Genomic DNA, 11,912 nt, shown 5'->3' with positions numbered 1-11,912 from the left:
CACCCCCAGCAGTATACTGACCGGCAGTAGTGTACTGATCCGCAGTAGTGTACTAGCCTCCAGCAGTATACTAGCCTGGCCTTCTCGCGTTTGCTCACTTCAGCATTGCTTTCATTAGCTCCATCCTAATCCAATAAGAAAGGACCATAAACACAAAACTAAAGCTACTGACCCTCAATACAAAACTGAGAATCCACCAAATACAGAGAAAAAAAATTGAAATTCAATTTTATTCAGCACCAATTATTTGGTCATACTTTCAGATCAAAAACCAGTGAAATAGCTTACCCATGCCAAAACCTGTGACAACATGAGGCTAAAGGTACTGACCCTCAGAATTTCTCAACCAAATCCGGATTCGCAGCCTTGCTTCGCCGGATCGCAGCCTCCCTTCGCCGGTTGCTTAGCCGGATTCGCAGCCTCCCTTCGCCGACTTCGCAGCTTTGTTCGCTGGTTGCTTTGCAGCCTTGGTTCGTCGGATTCGCCGCCTCACTTCGCCGGATTCGCAGCCTCAGTTCACCGGTTGCTTTGCAGCCTCGGTTCGCCGGATTCGTAGCCTCCCTTCGCCGCCTCGATCCGCCGGCTGCTTCGTCCCTTACCTTCATCGGAGCCCTAGATCGATTTAGGGAGGATTTGGATTTTGGGATGGTTTCGATTTTGGAACCGATCTGATTTTGGGAGAAATGGGTCATGTTTCGTAATTTTCTTAATATTTGAGTGTTTTTTCTATAAAATGGCTGACAGTCTGTTTCAATTATTGGCCGCATGGACTATTAGTTTTGGAGTCTGCTATTGGTAAATAGTAGTGTCATTTTGTAGTTATTGGTAAAAAGCTCCTTTTTTTTTTTTTTTTTTTTGTAAAAGAAACCAAATTAATATTTACAAGAAAAAAGAATAGTAAACTACATATACCCCCCTATTAAGAGTTCAAAACACAAATAACTCCTCAACATTTGATTTTACACATTTAAGAACAAAAGTTTACACTTAAGGATATTTTGTCTTTAGTGAGCCTTTTACTTTCCTTTAGCATTTATCTATTCCTTCAGTAAAAATAAAATTGACGGAGCGTAGTGGGCCCATGATTTTGAATTTGTTTGTTTTACATGTTACAGGTATAAATCCATCCTCTATACTCGAAGGTAAACAGTTAGTTTTACTATTCATAATTTCAATCGTTGGCAGACTTGAGTTGAATGTTATTTGTAAAAATACTAGCAAGGAATTAAAGAAAGAAAGAGAAAAGTTGAGAAAATTGAAAGCACTAGTACAAAAAGTTAATCACACAACACTAATCACACAACGGAACACAAATCATCTGTTGTGTGTTGAAGTCAGTTTAATCATACAACGGTGCTGGTTGAATTCTGTTGTGTGAATGCCAACAAAGTGATAACTTTTTTATAGGAACTACATTGCACAACGGAAATTAAGCATGGTCCGTCGTCTGAGCCTTAAAAATTTAGCTGCAGATTTCCCTCCACTCTCGAGTCTTGGTTGCCTCTTGAAATCTGAAATTTGGGTTACTTGATACAACGGTGCTTGAGGTTTCCGTTGTGTGATTGAAAACTGGATGCCAAATTTTGAGGAAGCTTGCTTGAATGTCTTCCACAAGGTAAACCTAGTGCAAGTTGTAGAAATTAGACAACAGAAGTTATACTTTTCTGTTGTGTGAAGTTGGAATATAAGCGGCAACATTTTAAGCCAAAATGCTATGCGCGGTATATTTCCCTCCATGTGTTTGGCATTTTGATTTTTGTAGTGCACTCTTACAACAGTTTGTTAGGTTTGTGTTGTGTGAGTCACTTTAGATTTTATTTGAAGTTTAATTATACCTCCCACACTGAAACTCTCTCGACAAAACGAAATGAAACTCAGTCCTCTCAGACACACCCTAAATCTCGGTCCGCTCTCAGTCTCAATCCCGCTCTCACAAACCCTAAGTCTATTTGGATCTCAATCTCAATCTCAATCCCGCAGCTCGGGATTTCACTCTCTCTCGCCTCACCGACCTGTCACTCAAGCCCCGCCACCCACAATCACCACCGCTCTCTCGGTCTGCAACGAAGCACGCCATGTCTTCAGAGAGCTCTCCTCCTCTGATTGCAGCTCAGCTCAATCACCTCGCTCTTCACTTCCCTCTGCTCACTAAGGTAATGCATAAGCTTCTTCAACCCTAAACTCTTTTGCTTCATTTCTACTAAACCAAAATTCGAATTGCCAGAAACTTGGAAATACCAAAGTTAAATCTCTTTTTTTTGGTTTCCGATTTCAACCCGGCGTTATTGGAATGTTGATTCTTGCTCTGCTTTTGTTCTTCTGGGTCTGAATTTTAACTGCTAAGAATTGTTGAATGAGCCTTAATTGTGGTGTGTATGATATGCTCCAATTTTAGGTTAGAACAATCAGGACATGGCTGACACCGGTGACAAGAAGCCTAATGCCAATGCCAAGGTGAAAGTCAAGCATGGAGGTGGTGGTGAGTTTGCCTTGCTTTTCCGTTTCTCGGTTTTCGGGTTTTTACTTTGATTTCGTTTTGCTGTGAGCTTAGCTCGGAATTTGTTACTGATTATTAGGGGGGAAGACGAAGGAGGTGAAGAAAGAAACCGGCCTCGGTTTGACCAAGAAGAAGGATGAGAATTTTGGGGAGTGGTATTCGGAGGTATGATGTTTCTTTGAACTAGGTTGTGTTCGGCAATTTATTTGAACAAGTGTAAGCGAGATTTTTGGGTGTTGTTTTTGTTACGTGCAGGTTGTTGTTTTCGGTGAGATGATTGAATACTATGACATATCTGGTTGTTATATTTTGAGGCCATGGACAATGGCAATATGGGAGACCATGCAAGTAAGTATACTTTTGATGTTTAGTGATGCAGTTTCATCTGTTAATTGTGTTCTTCTTTCGCTTGTAGAGCTAGTAAAAAACTATCTGGTGTCTGCATTGTGATATGCGTTTGTCTAGTGTTTAGGGGGTCGCCGGATGACTCTTTTTCCCTAGTTTTATTTCTAGCTGTCTTACCAAGTGCTACTTTTTAGTGGCATCCTTATGTAAACCCCTGATCTTGGACTACCACACATTGCACTTGTATAATTTAGTATTGCTGCCGAACTTGTGATATGTCCATCCCCAGTTTCAAAGTTATGAACTTTATCCAGTAGCTTCTAATTGAGTATTTTAATAGCTTTTGCTTGCTAATTTATCTATTCATTTGACAATTTGCCATCGTAATGTAATTCCAGCACAGCTGCTTACCTCACAGTTCTGTTGATGTGTAGGCATTCTTCGATGCAGAAATAAAGAAAATGAAGATTAAAAATTGCTACTTTCCTTTGTTCGTCTCCCCTGCTGTTCTGGAAAAAGAGAAGGATCATATAGAGGGTTTGAAACTTTGAAGGATCATATAACGGGTTTGCTGATGAGAATGTGATTGGTGAAGGTGGATATGGGATTGTGTACAGAGAGAAATGGCTGATGATTTAGTTGGGTTTTGCTATAAATGGCTGCTACGTTGAGAAAGCTTGATGATTTAGTTGGGTTTTGCTGCAGGGGACAAGCTGAGAAGGAGTTCAAGGTTGAAGTGGAAGCAATTGGTCGTGTTCGCATAAGAATTTAGTGAGGTTGCTTGGCTACTGTGCTGAAGGTGCTCACAGGTATGTTGGTCTTCGGTTCTGATATGTTGGTTTTGTACCAGTTATATTCTTCTTCTGTCTATATTAGAATATTTCTGAAATTAGTTATATGTACACCATGTGGAGTTCTGTAGATGAATATGTAGAAAATATCATTCCTAACAAACTTCTTAATATGCATCACAGATATACACCAGTTCGTTCAGATTCAGTGGTTGGTGAACTGAGGTTGTCTGAGCCAACTGACATTATTCTTCCAGGTAAAAAGTTGACCATACCAGTGCTTCTGATCATTGATATATAATGTACGCATTCAACTTCATGGGCTTGAAAATTATTTTTGGTGTTTGGAGTTTTCGGACACGCACTTGGAAAGGAAGAATAAGTTTTAGATAGATTTCATTTGTTATTTATCTTGCATGGTAAAGCTCAAAAAACACTTTCTGAATTTGGTTGTGGTATTATTGCCCTCCAGAGCTTCCGAGACTAGAGATGCTTGCTCTCACTGGAAAAGCAATCGAAGGTGATGTTCTTACCGTTGTTGAAGTGATCCCAGAGAGTTTGACTCAACAGCTTGTTTGGCACAAGTACAAGCAAGATGTCAGATATCAATGGTATAGTGTTATATTTTAGTAATCTGTGACATGTTTGAACGACATGATTGCATTCAAATGTTCGTTCAGTACTATCACTGTTAGAGGCTCCATATTCCGTTTCTTTCATTTGTAATGAATTTTTAGAAATTTCATAAAAAAATATAGGCTTTATAAACTTACACTGTTTTGGCTTTCCACCGGACCCATGATTCTCTGTTGCTTTGTGAGGACGGAAATTCAATTTTACAACAAAGTTGGTTCTAGTATTATGTAACATTTTGTTGGGATATTCCAGTGCTACCGTGCTAGTTTTGAATATTTCCATTGGCAAGTGGTGTGCAGATTTTATTTTCAAATTGGATGTCTAGAATCATTGAATTAAATACGAAGTATGGTCACTATTGAAATTTTCTTGATTCTTGTTGCAAGTTGATTAGCTTTTACTATTTCATAATATTCATTAGATGACACGAGTGGTTGGTACAGGTTCTTTTCTTCAGCAGTGGGAGATAATAAGACCTTTGAACCATTACCTGCTCAGCGTTCTTGCTCCTACAAGATGCGATTAGAGGACGTCGGGCGCTGTCTAAAATGTGAGTGCATTGTGACTGATGTGTTTGGAAGGTCAGCTGAGCCTGCATATGCTGAAACTGGACCAATACTACCAGGTAATTCCATTCCAAAGTACAGTAACATGACTGAAGGACCACCCCCTTACTTTTGAACAACGTTGTTTCTTTAATCCATTAGTCCTTAGGTACTTGGGGATGTTTGGTGTGGTCAGCGTCACCCAATAATAAAAGTTTTCTCTTTTCCTATCCAGAAAAGTGATGATTGAAATGAAAGAATGCTATGAAATCTCTGTAAAAGAAACATTGTTTCACATCTCCTTTAGATGATTAAGAGTCCTGGGTGATTTTCCATTACAAAAGAAAGGCTTGAAACCAATCTATTGTTCAATTGATATGAAGTGTGGAGAAGTCGAAAAATTTATTTGAACTCAATATTGTTGCTTCTGGGTTTTATACAGTTTCTGAATGATTGGTTGTAATAATATTGTTATTTCCTGAATTAGGGATCCCCATTTTCTTTCGGCCTTAATTATTTTCCCCCTTTATTCCGTAGGAATTCCTAGAATTGATAAGCTGGAGATCGAAGGGAGGGGTTTCCACACCAACTTATATGCTGTACGTGGCATTTATAGTGGAGGGAAGGAAGGCAAAAGTAGAATACAGTGGCTCAGATCAATGGTTGGGAGTCCTGATCTTATCTCTATACCCGGTATGTAGTTATATTTTTGGATATATTAGTCCTTCATAGGAATATCCATTCTGCAATATTTAAATGGAAATTTTTATGTGCAGGGGAGGTAGGGAGAATGTATGAATCCAATGTGGATGATGTAGGATATAGGCTTGTAGCCATTTACACTCCTGTAAGAGAGGATGGAGTGGAGGGGTCACCTGTTTCAGCATCGACAAAGCCGATTGCAGTCGGTAATAAAGAATCTCATCTTTTATTGAATTTTAGTTTTAATAAATTGCACATTATTTTGATCTAGTCTGAAATAGTTGGTACAAAATTTCATGTTCAAATCTGAAAGAACCCATATCATAAATTTCCATTGATTTACATGCAGAGCCTGATGTTCTTAAAGAAGTGAAGCAGAAGCTTGATCTCGGATCAGTGAAATTTGAGGTATGACTATTAGTGAACTGTTGATTGTCTTTGGATTATACATTGTAAGAAGTTGGCTGAAGTACAGAAATTTACTTTTACATCTTTGTAAACATTCTAACAACTCTTTAACATATTTCCTACAGGCATTGTGTGACAAGGATCAATCTACAAAAAAGGTTCTCATTTGATAATTATCTGTCCATGTATTATAATTAATGACTTAACTGTAAAATTATATAAAGTTAATGTTTTTGGCTTTTCTTTATGCTTATTCTTATTGCAGACTACTGCAGTAGGAACTCTTGAGAGAAGAGCCCTTGAAGTCAATAGAAAAAGAGTGAAGGTTATAAAGCCTGGTTCCAAGACTTCTTTCCCGACTACTGAAATTCGTGGAAACTATGCACCTCCGTTTCATGTAAGATTGGTGTTACTATACAATTATACAGGCTCCTAGTCCAAAGTTCAAAACTAATTATACATGCTCAGAACGTTATAACATATCTATAAAATCTGAAATCTAACAAGGGGATGACTGTCTGAATTCTTCACTCATAGTCATATGAGAAAGTTCAAATTATATATATCTATAAACTAGAAATTTAAAGTAGACGAATGTGCAGGTGGAGCTGTTCCAAAATGACCAGCATCGTCTGAGAATTGTAGTCGACAGTGAGAGTGAAGTAGACCTGATGGTGCAGTCCAGGCACCTTAGAGATGTTATTATGCTTGTGATCAGAGGCTTTGCTCAGAGATTCAATAGTACATCACTCAATACTCTTCTCAAGATAGAACATAATATGTAAGGAACCTGTATCAATTTGTTCATATATGTCAGTCTCCATGTTTTTGAGTGAGCCAGTAATCAGTCCCCACCCCGTATTTATCTATCCCCTATTTCCTTTATCTTTCTGTGTATGTAACCAAAAAAGAAAAAGAAAGAGCAGTTGAGGCATTGCAGTGTCAGAGTGATTGTACATCATTATTGTATCAATGAGAATATCATTAGTTGTGATTGTGTATCCACTTATATATACCATTTTCCTAGCAGTTTGATTCTCGCATAACTATAAGCTAGGCAGTGAGAACCAATGTTGTGAGAACCAAGCTCAGACAACAAACCTAATGTTGATCACACAATGGATGATAAAAAGAAATTGTTGTGTGAACTAACAACCAACAACAAAAGAAAATAAACTTCTGTTGTGTGAGATTCATAACACACAACGGAAATAAAATCATCTGTTGTGTGAGATTCATAACACACAACGGAAATAAAATCATCTCTGTTGTCTGAGTAATCAACAGACAAGGGAGATAATTTCACTTCGGTTGTGTGTTACTTACCTCAGACAACAAAGAATGAGTTACATCTGTTGTCTGTTATTAGTCTCAGACAACAAAGAATAAGTTATACCCGTTGTGTCTTATGAATCTCACACAACAAAGAATAAGTTATACCCGTTGTGTGTTATGAATCTCACACAACAAAGAATAAGTTATACCCGTTGTGTGTTTTGAATCTCACACAACGGCAAAATTTCTTTTTCTGTTGTCTGAATGACCGAGGCATCCCTGCGCATGCCATGGCAGGCACCTGCTGCGCAGAATTCACACAACAGAAAAATAACTTTTCTGTTGAGCAAACTAATGTCAGACAACGGTGGAATTACCGTTGTGTGATTTTTCAATCACACAACACTCGCTTAGACCACGGTGAGCTTGGTCATCACACAACAGAATCCACCGTCGTCTGATGGCCTTTTTGTAGTAGTGAAGACTTTAGAAATAGTCTTAAAAGAGAAACTCCTGGCTATTGGGATATCATATTCCATACCCAAACAAGAATTTATAAAGTTGAGCAAGATATTGAAAATCTCTTGTATATGCTTACAGAGGAACAAAAACCTCTTGATTATTTGAGCATTGGTTAGATCCGCAAATCACTGGTATCAGAGCTTGTAAAATAGCTCAAAAGGGGAATCCCCTAATGGGGATAATGTCTGATTTAATATTAGAGAAGTTGAATTCTCTACTGAAATCCTCTTATGAGAAACATCAGATCCTACTGAAGGAATTATCTAGATGTCAAGATCATCTAGAAACATTACCTGCTATAATCCACCAATTAGAAAAATTGGAAAACAAATTAGATTATATCAAGGAACTTCCAAAAACGGAAGAAGAAAAGCTAACAAGTGTTAGTAGAAAAATCAATGAACAACAAAAAACGCTAGATTCTATGAAAAATATACTGAATGACAAGAAAGTGCCTACAGTAAAATCAAAGAAAGCTAATGGATTTAAACCATTAGAAAAACCTAGGGTTGTCACTCGGTCGGTTCGAATCGGTTATAGGTATTACCAACTTCAAAACCAAAGCTTTCGGTTTCAAAACTGAGCTACCAATTACCAACCAAAATTTTCGGTTTTTAATTATATCTACCAAATTCGATATTTCGGTTTTCGGTATTACCAACTTTAGAATAACTAATTCTTTATAATATAAATTAGAATGAACAAAACTAGGTTTTTGAATTTTATAGTCATAAACGTTGTATTCATCTACTAATTATAGCTTTCTTTTGTATATATGACATCAAGTTCTAGCAATTTTCAATAAAACTAGGTTATTTAACTATCTTTGACTAGGTTACTTAAAATACATTTACTATTAATGTAGTAATGTTCATACTATTATAAAAGTTTTTATGTTTATTTCTTAATATACATGTATGTGTATTGAAAATTATATTATATAAATCTAATATTTAAATAATCGATAGATTCGGTATTTACCAAAACCAAACCAACTTTTTCAGTAATTTTCGATTTCGGTTTTATCAGTCTCGGTTATCAAAAAGTCGGTTTACCAAACCTAAAACATCGGTTGGTATTCAGTCGGTTTGGTAATTACCAAACCAAGTGGCAACCCTAGAAAAACCAGATAAGAATCTTGTTCCTAACATGATTTTTCTGGAACCATCTACTAGTCAAACTAGTATTCGGTATGAAAATCCGAAAGATACAAGAGATGTCAAAATGATGAACATCTTTGGAAAAAAGAAAGGAGTACAACTCCTCAATGTTGAAGAATTCGAATTCAACGAAATTGAACAGGAGGTAAAAAACTCCTCAATTCCAAAGTTAGATTTCAAACAAATCTACAAAAGGGGAACTTTTGATCTGGTGGATAGCCATCACTTCAAATTATTGGAATTTACAACCCCTTCAACAACAGGAGAAACCGATCTACTGATGATCACTCCTGCAGAAGTTGCCCAAGCAAGAACAAAAAATTATCAATTTATGCATATTGGAGCAGTCCAAGTAGGTATAAAACTTCTTGCCCGAGAAGGCATAAACTGTTCAGTTCTATGTATTCTCCAAGACAATAGACTAACAGATTTTCAAGCTAGTCTGTTGGGAACCCTTGAGGCATCTTTATGTAATCAAGTGGCTTATTTCAATTGCTTCCCAAATTTCTCAACCAGCTTGAAAGATGTAGCTCACTGTCTAAGACTGAGAGTTAAGACAGATGACATATCCATGAAAAAAGATATGCAAGAACTGACAATAGTATATAGAATATACTATAAACTGATGAGTACCACGGTAGAACCAAAGACAAGGATATCAAATATCCCAGGTCTTACTACTGGTTTCCTCACCAGCCAGAAGAACCATTCACAACAGATTCACAAGGTTACTTGGAATGAAGTAACTTTTCCTATTGAATGGAAATTGTCTGGTCCGAAAAAACCAGCAGAAAATGCCAAAGCGGCAATTTATGAAAGCAGAAAGACTGGAAATATCAGTCTAAAATTCGACGATCACAGAAAAAGTGACGTCTGTCCTGAGAATGTCAGGATAAACAATGTTAATGCTCAGAATACCGCCGTAGGGAGTCGGCTTCCGATAACGTGGACAGGAGTCCAATCTTTCGATATGTGTATGTATCTGAAACTCTCACTAATATGTCAAGAGAAATACAATGACGTCAAGAGGGGAGACCGCGGTTGGCGGTCTTCGCTCCTCCGATGCTAAAGTTAAGCAATGGACTTGTATTGACAAATGTAACGGTGAATAGATGTTGGAAATGTACCTTTTATGAAGGGAGAGAAGTGGACCCTTTATAGGTGAAAGAGTGAGTTACCTCACTCTTGTTTTCGATGTGGGACTTACATACCTCAGTTTGCTGAGTTTTGGTTCTTTCTGCAGAGCCAACTTTGGGTGGCGCGTGTCGGAGCGTCGAGGAGTGTTCCGGCCTGGAGTTGACTTGTCGGTGGAGGTTGTCATGCTGTGTTTCCGGGGGTTACACTATATAAGTCATTCCGACAGTGTGACATGGTCAAGTCTTGAATGCTGATTATGGCCGGCAGATGCTATGCATGTACAAACAACAATCTTCTCAGAAGAAGCTACAGTACTAGAGAAGCTAGTGTTAGTGGTACCAAATACTCTGAAGAACCATCAGAGACCATCACTGAAAAAGAATTAGAAGCTGATCTGAACAGACCAGTAAATATGCTTAGAGCACAAAAGCTCTATGATCTCTATGATGAAGCAGAAACCTACGAAAATCCTGAACGATTAGAAAAACTAATCGAAGAAATGAAAAATTTCAAACCAGGAAAGGAAAGAAACCTCCTTCGCTATCAAGATGTTGAAATGGAAGAAGGAGATAGCTCCAAAACTTTCATCACAAGAGAAAAGGGAAAAGTAAAGCTCCTTTTACAGAAGGCCCCTACGGGCAAAAATGGAGAAAGAAATTCTCAAAGATTTGTCCCAGAGGACAATATACCCAGAATGCCAATTTCCACTCATTGTATCTGCTTAAATCTAGACAAAGCTCTAGACAAGAGAAAAACTCTTGACCAATGGGTTGATAGCCTGATGATGGCTTCTGCTCTAACCCTTGGAAATTGGCAGCCTCAGGTGTTCGCGACTCGCAATGAGTGGAAATTGGCCTGAGGTGAAGCTGTTCCAAAATGACCAGCATCGTCTGAGAATTGTAGTCGACAGTGAGAGTGAAGTAGACCTGATGGTGCAGTCCAGGCACCTTAGAGATGTTATTATGCTTGTGATCAGAGGCTTTGCTCAGAGATTCAATAGTACATCACTCAATACTCTTCTCAAGATAGAACATAATATGTAAGGAACCTGTATCAATTTGTTCATATATGTCAGTCTCCATGTTTTTGAGTGAGCCAGTAATCAGTCCCCACCCCGTATTTATCTATCCCCTATTTCCTTTATCTTTCTGTGTATGTAACCAAAAAAGAAAAAGAAAGAGCAGTTGAGGCATTGCAGTGTCAGAGTGATTGTACATCATTATTGTATCAATGAGAATATCATTAGTTGTGATTGTGTATCCACTTATATATACCATTTTCCTAGCAGTTTGATTCTCGCATAACTATAAGCTAGGCAGTGAGAACCAATGTTGTGAGAACCAAGCTCAGACAACAAACCTAATGTTGATCACACAATGGATGATAAAAAGAAATTGTTGTGTGAACTAACAACCAACAACAAAAGAAAATAAACTTCTGTTGTGTGAGATTCATAACACACAACGGAAATAAAATCATCTGTTGTGTGAGATTCATAACACACAACGGAAATAAAATCATCTCTGTTGTCTGAGTAATCAACAGACAAGGGAGATAATTTCACTTCGGTTGTGTGTTACTTACCTCAGACAACAAAGAATGAGTTACATCTGTTGTCTGTTATTAGTCTCAGACAACAAAGAATAAGTTATACCCGTTGTGTCTTATGAATCTCACACAACAAAGAATAAGTTATACCCGTTGTGTGTTATGAATCTCACACAACAAAGAATAAGTTATACCCGTTGTGTGTTTTGAATCTCACACAACGGCAAAATTTCTTTTTCTGTTGTCTGAATGACCGAGGCATCCCTGCGCATGCCATGGCAGGCACCTGCTGCGCAGAATTCACACAACAGAAAAATAACTTTTCTGTTGAGCAAACTAATGTCAG

General features: G+C 37.8%; 1 protein-coding gene across 1 annotated transcript; it reads left to right on the top strand.

Moving 5' to 3' along the window:
* Window positions 1-1,838: 1,838 nt before the first annotated feature.
* LOC112188088 (187-kDa microtubule-associated protein AIR9) lies at window positions 1,839-6,927 on the top strand. The gene is made up of 15 exons (XM_024327111.2): window positions 1,839-2,153; window positions 2,396-2,479; window positions 2,577-2,662; window positions 2,753-2,845; window positions 3,277-3,437; window positions 3,548-3,651; window positions 3,817-3,890; window positions 4,106-4,244; window positions 4,713-4,894; window positions 5,352-5,507; window positions 5,591-5,722; window positions 5,866-5,924; window positions 6,050-6,082; window positions 6,190-6,321; window positions 6,527-6,927. Exons 8-15 carry the CDS (start codon window positions 4,123-4,125, stop codon window positions 6,707-6,709), a joined length of 999 nt encoding a protein of 332 aa, XP_024182879.1. The 5' UTR covers window positions 1,839-2,153; window positions 2,396-2,479; window positions 2,577-2,662; window positions 2,753-2,845; window positions 3,277-3,437; window positions 3,548-3,651; window positions 3,817-3,890; window positions 4,106-4,122; the 3' UTR covers window positions 6,710-6,927.
* The last annotated feature ends 4,985 nt before the right edge of the window (window positions 6,928-11,912 follow it).

This window comes from Rosa chinensis, chromosome 1 (assembly GCF_002994745.2).
Source record: "Rosa chinensis cultivar Old Blush chromosome 1, RchiOBHm-V2, whole genome shotgun sequence".
In the NCBI taxonomy this organism is placed as follows: domain Eukaryota; kingdom Viridiplantae; phylum Streptophyta; class Magnoliopsida; order Rosales; family Rosaceae; genus Rosa; species Rosa chinensis.
Note: the sequence above shows the minus strand (reverse complement) of the source record. Positions and strands in the feature narration are given on the sequence as shown.

Coding starts and splice junctions, on each gene's coding strand:
- LOC112188088 (XM_024327111.2), top strand. CDS start 4,123: ATGCTTGCTCTCACTGGAAAAGCAATCGAAGGTGATGTTCTTACCGTT. Junction 5,925..6,049: donor TCGGATCAGTGAAATTTGAG/GTATGACTATTA, acceptor TATTTCCTACAG/GCATTGTGTGACAAGGATCA. Junction 6,322..6,526: donor ACTATGCACCTCCGTTTCAT/GTAAGATTGGTG, acceptor ACGAATGTGCAG/GTGGAGCTGTTCCAAAATGA.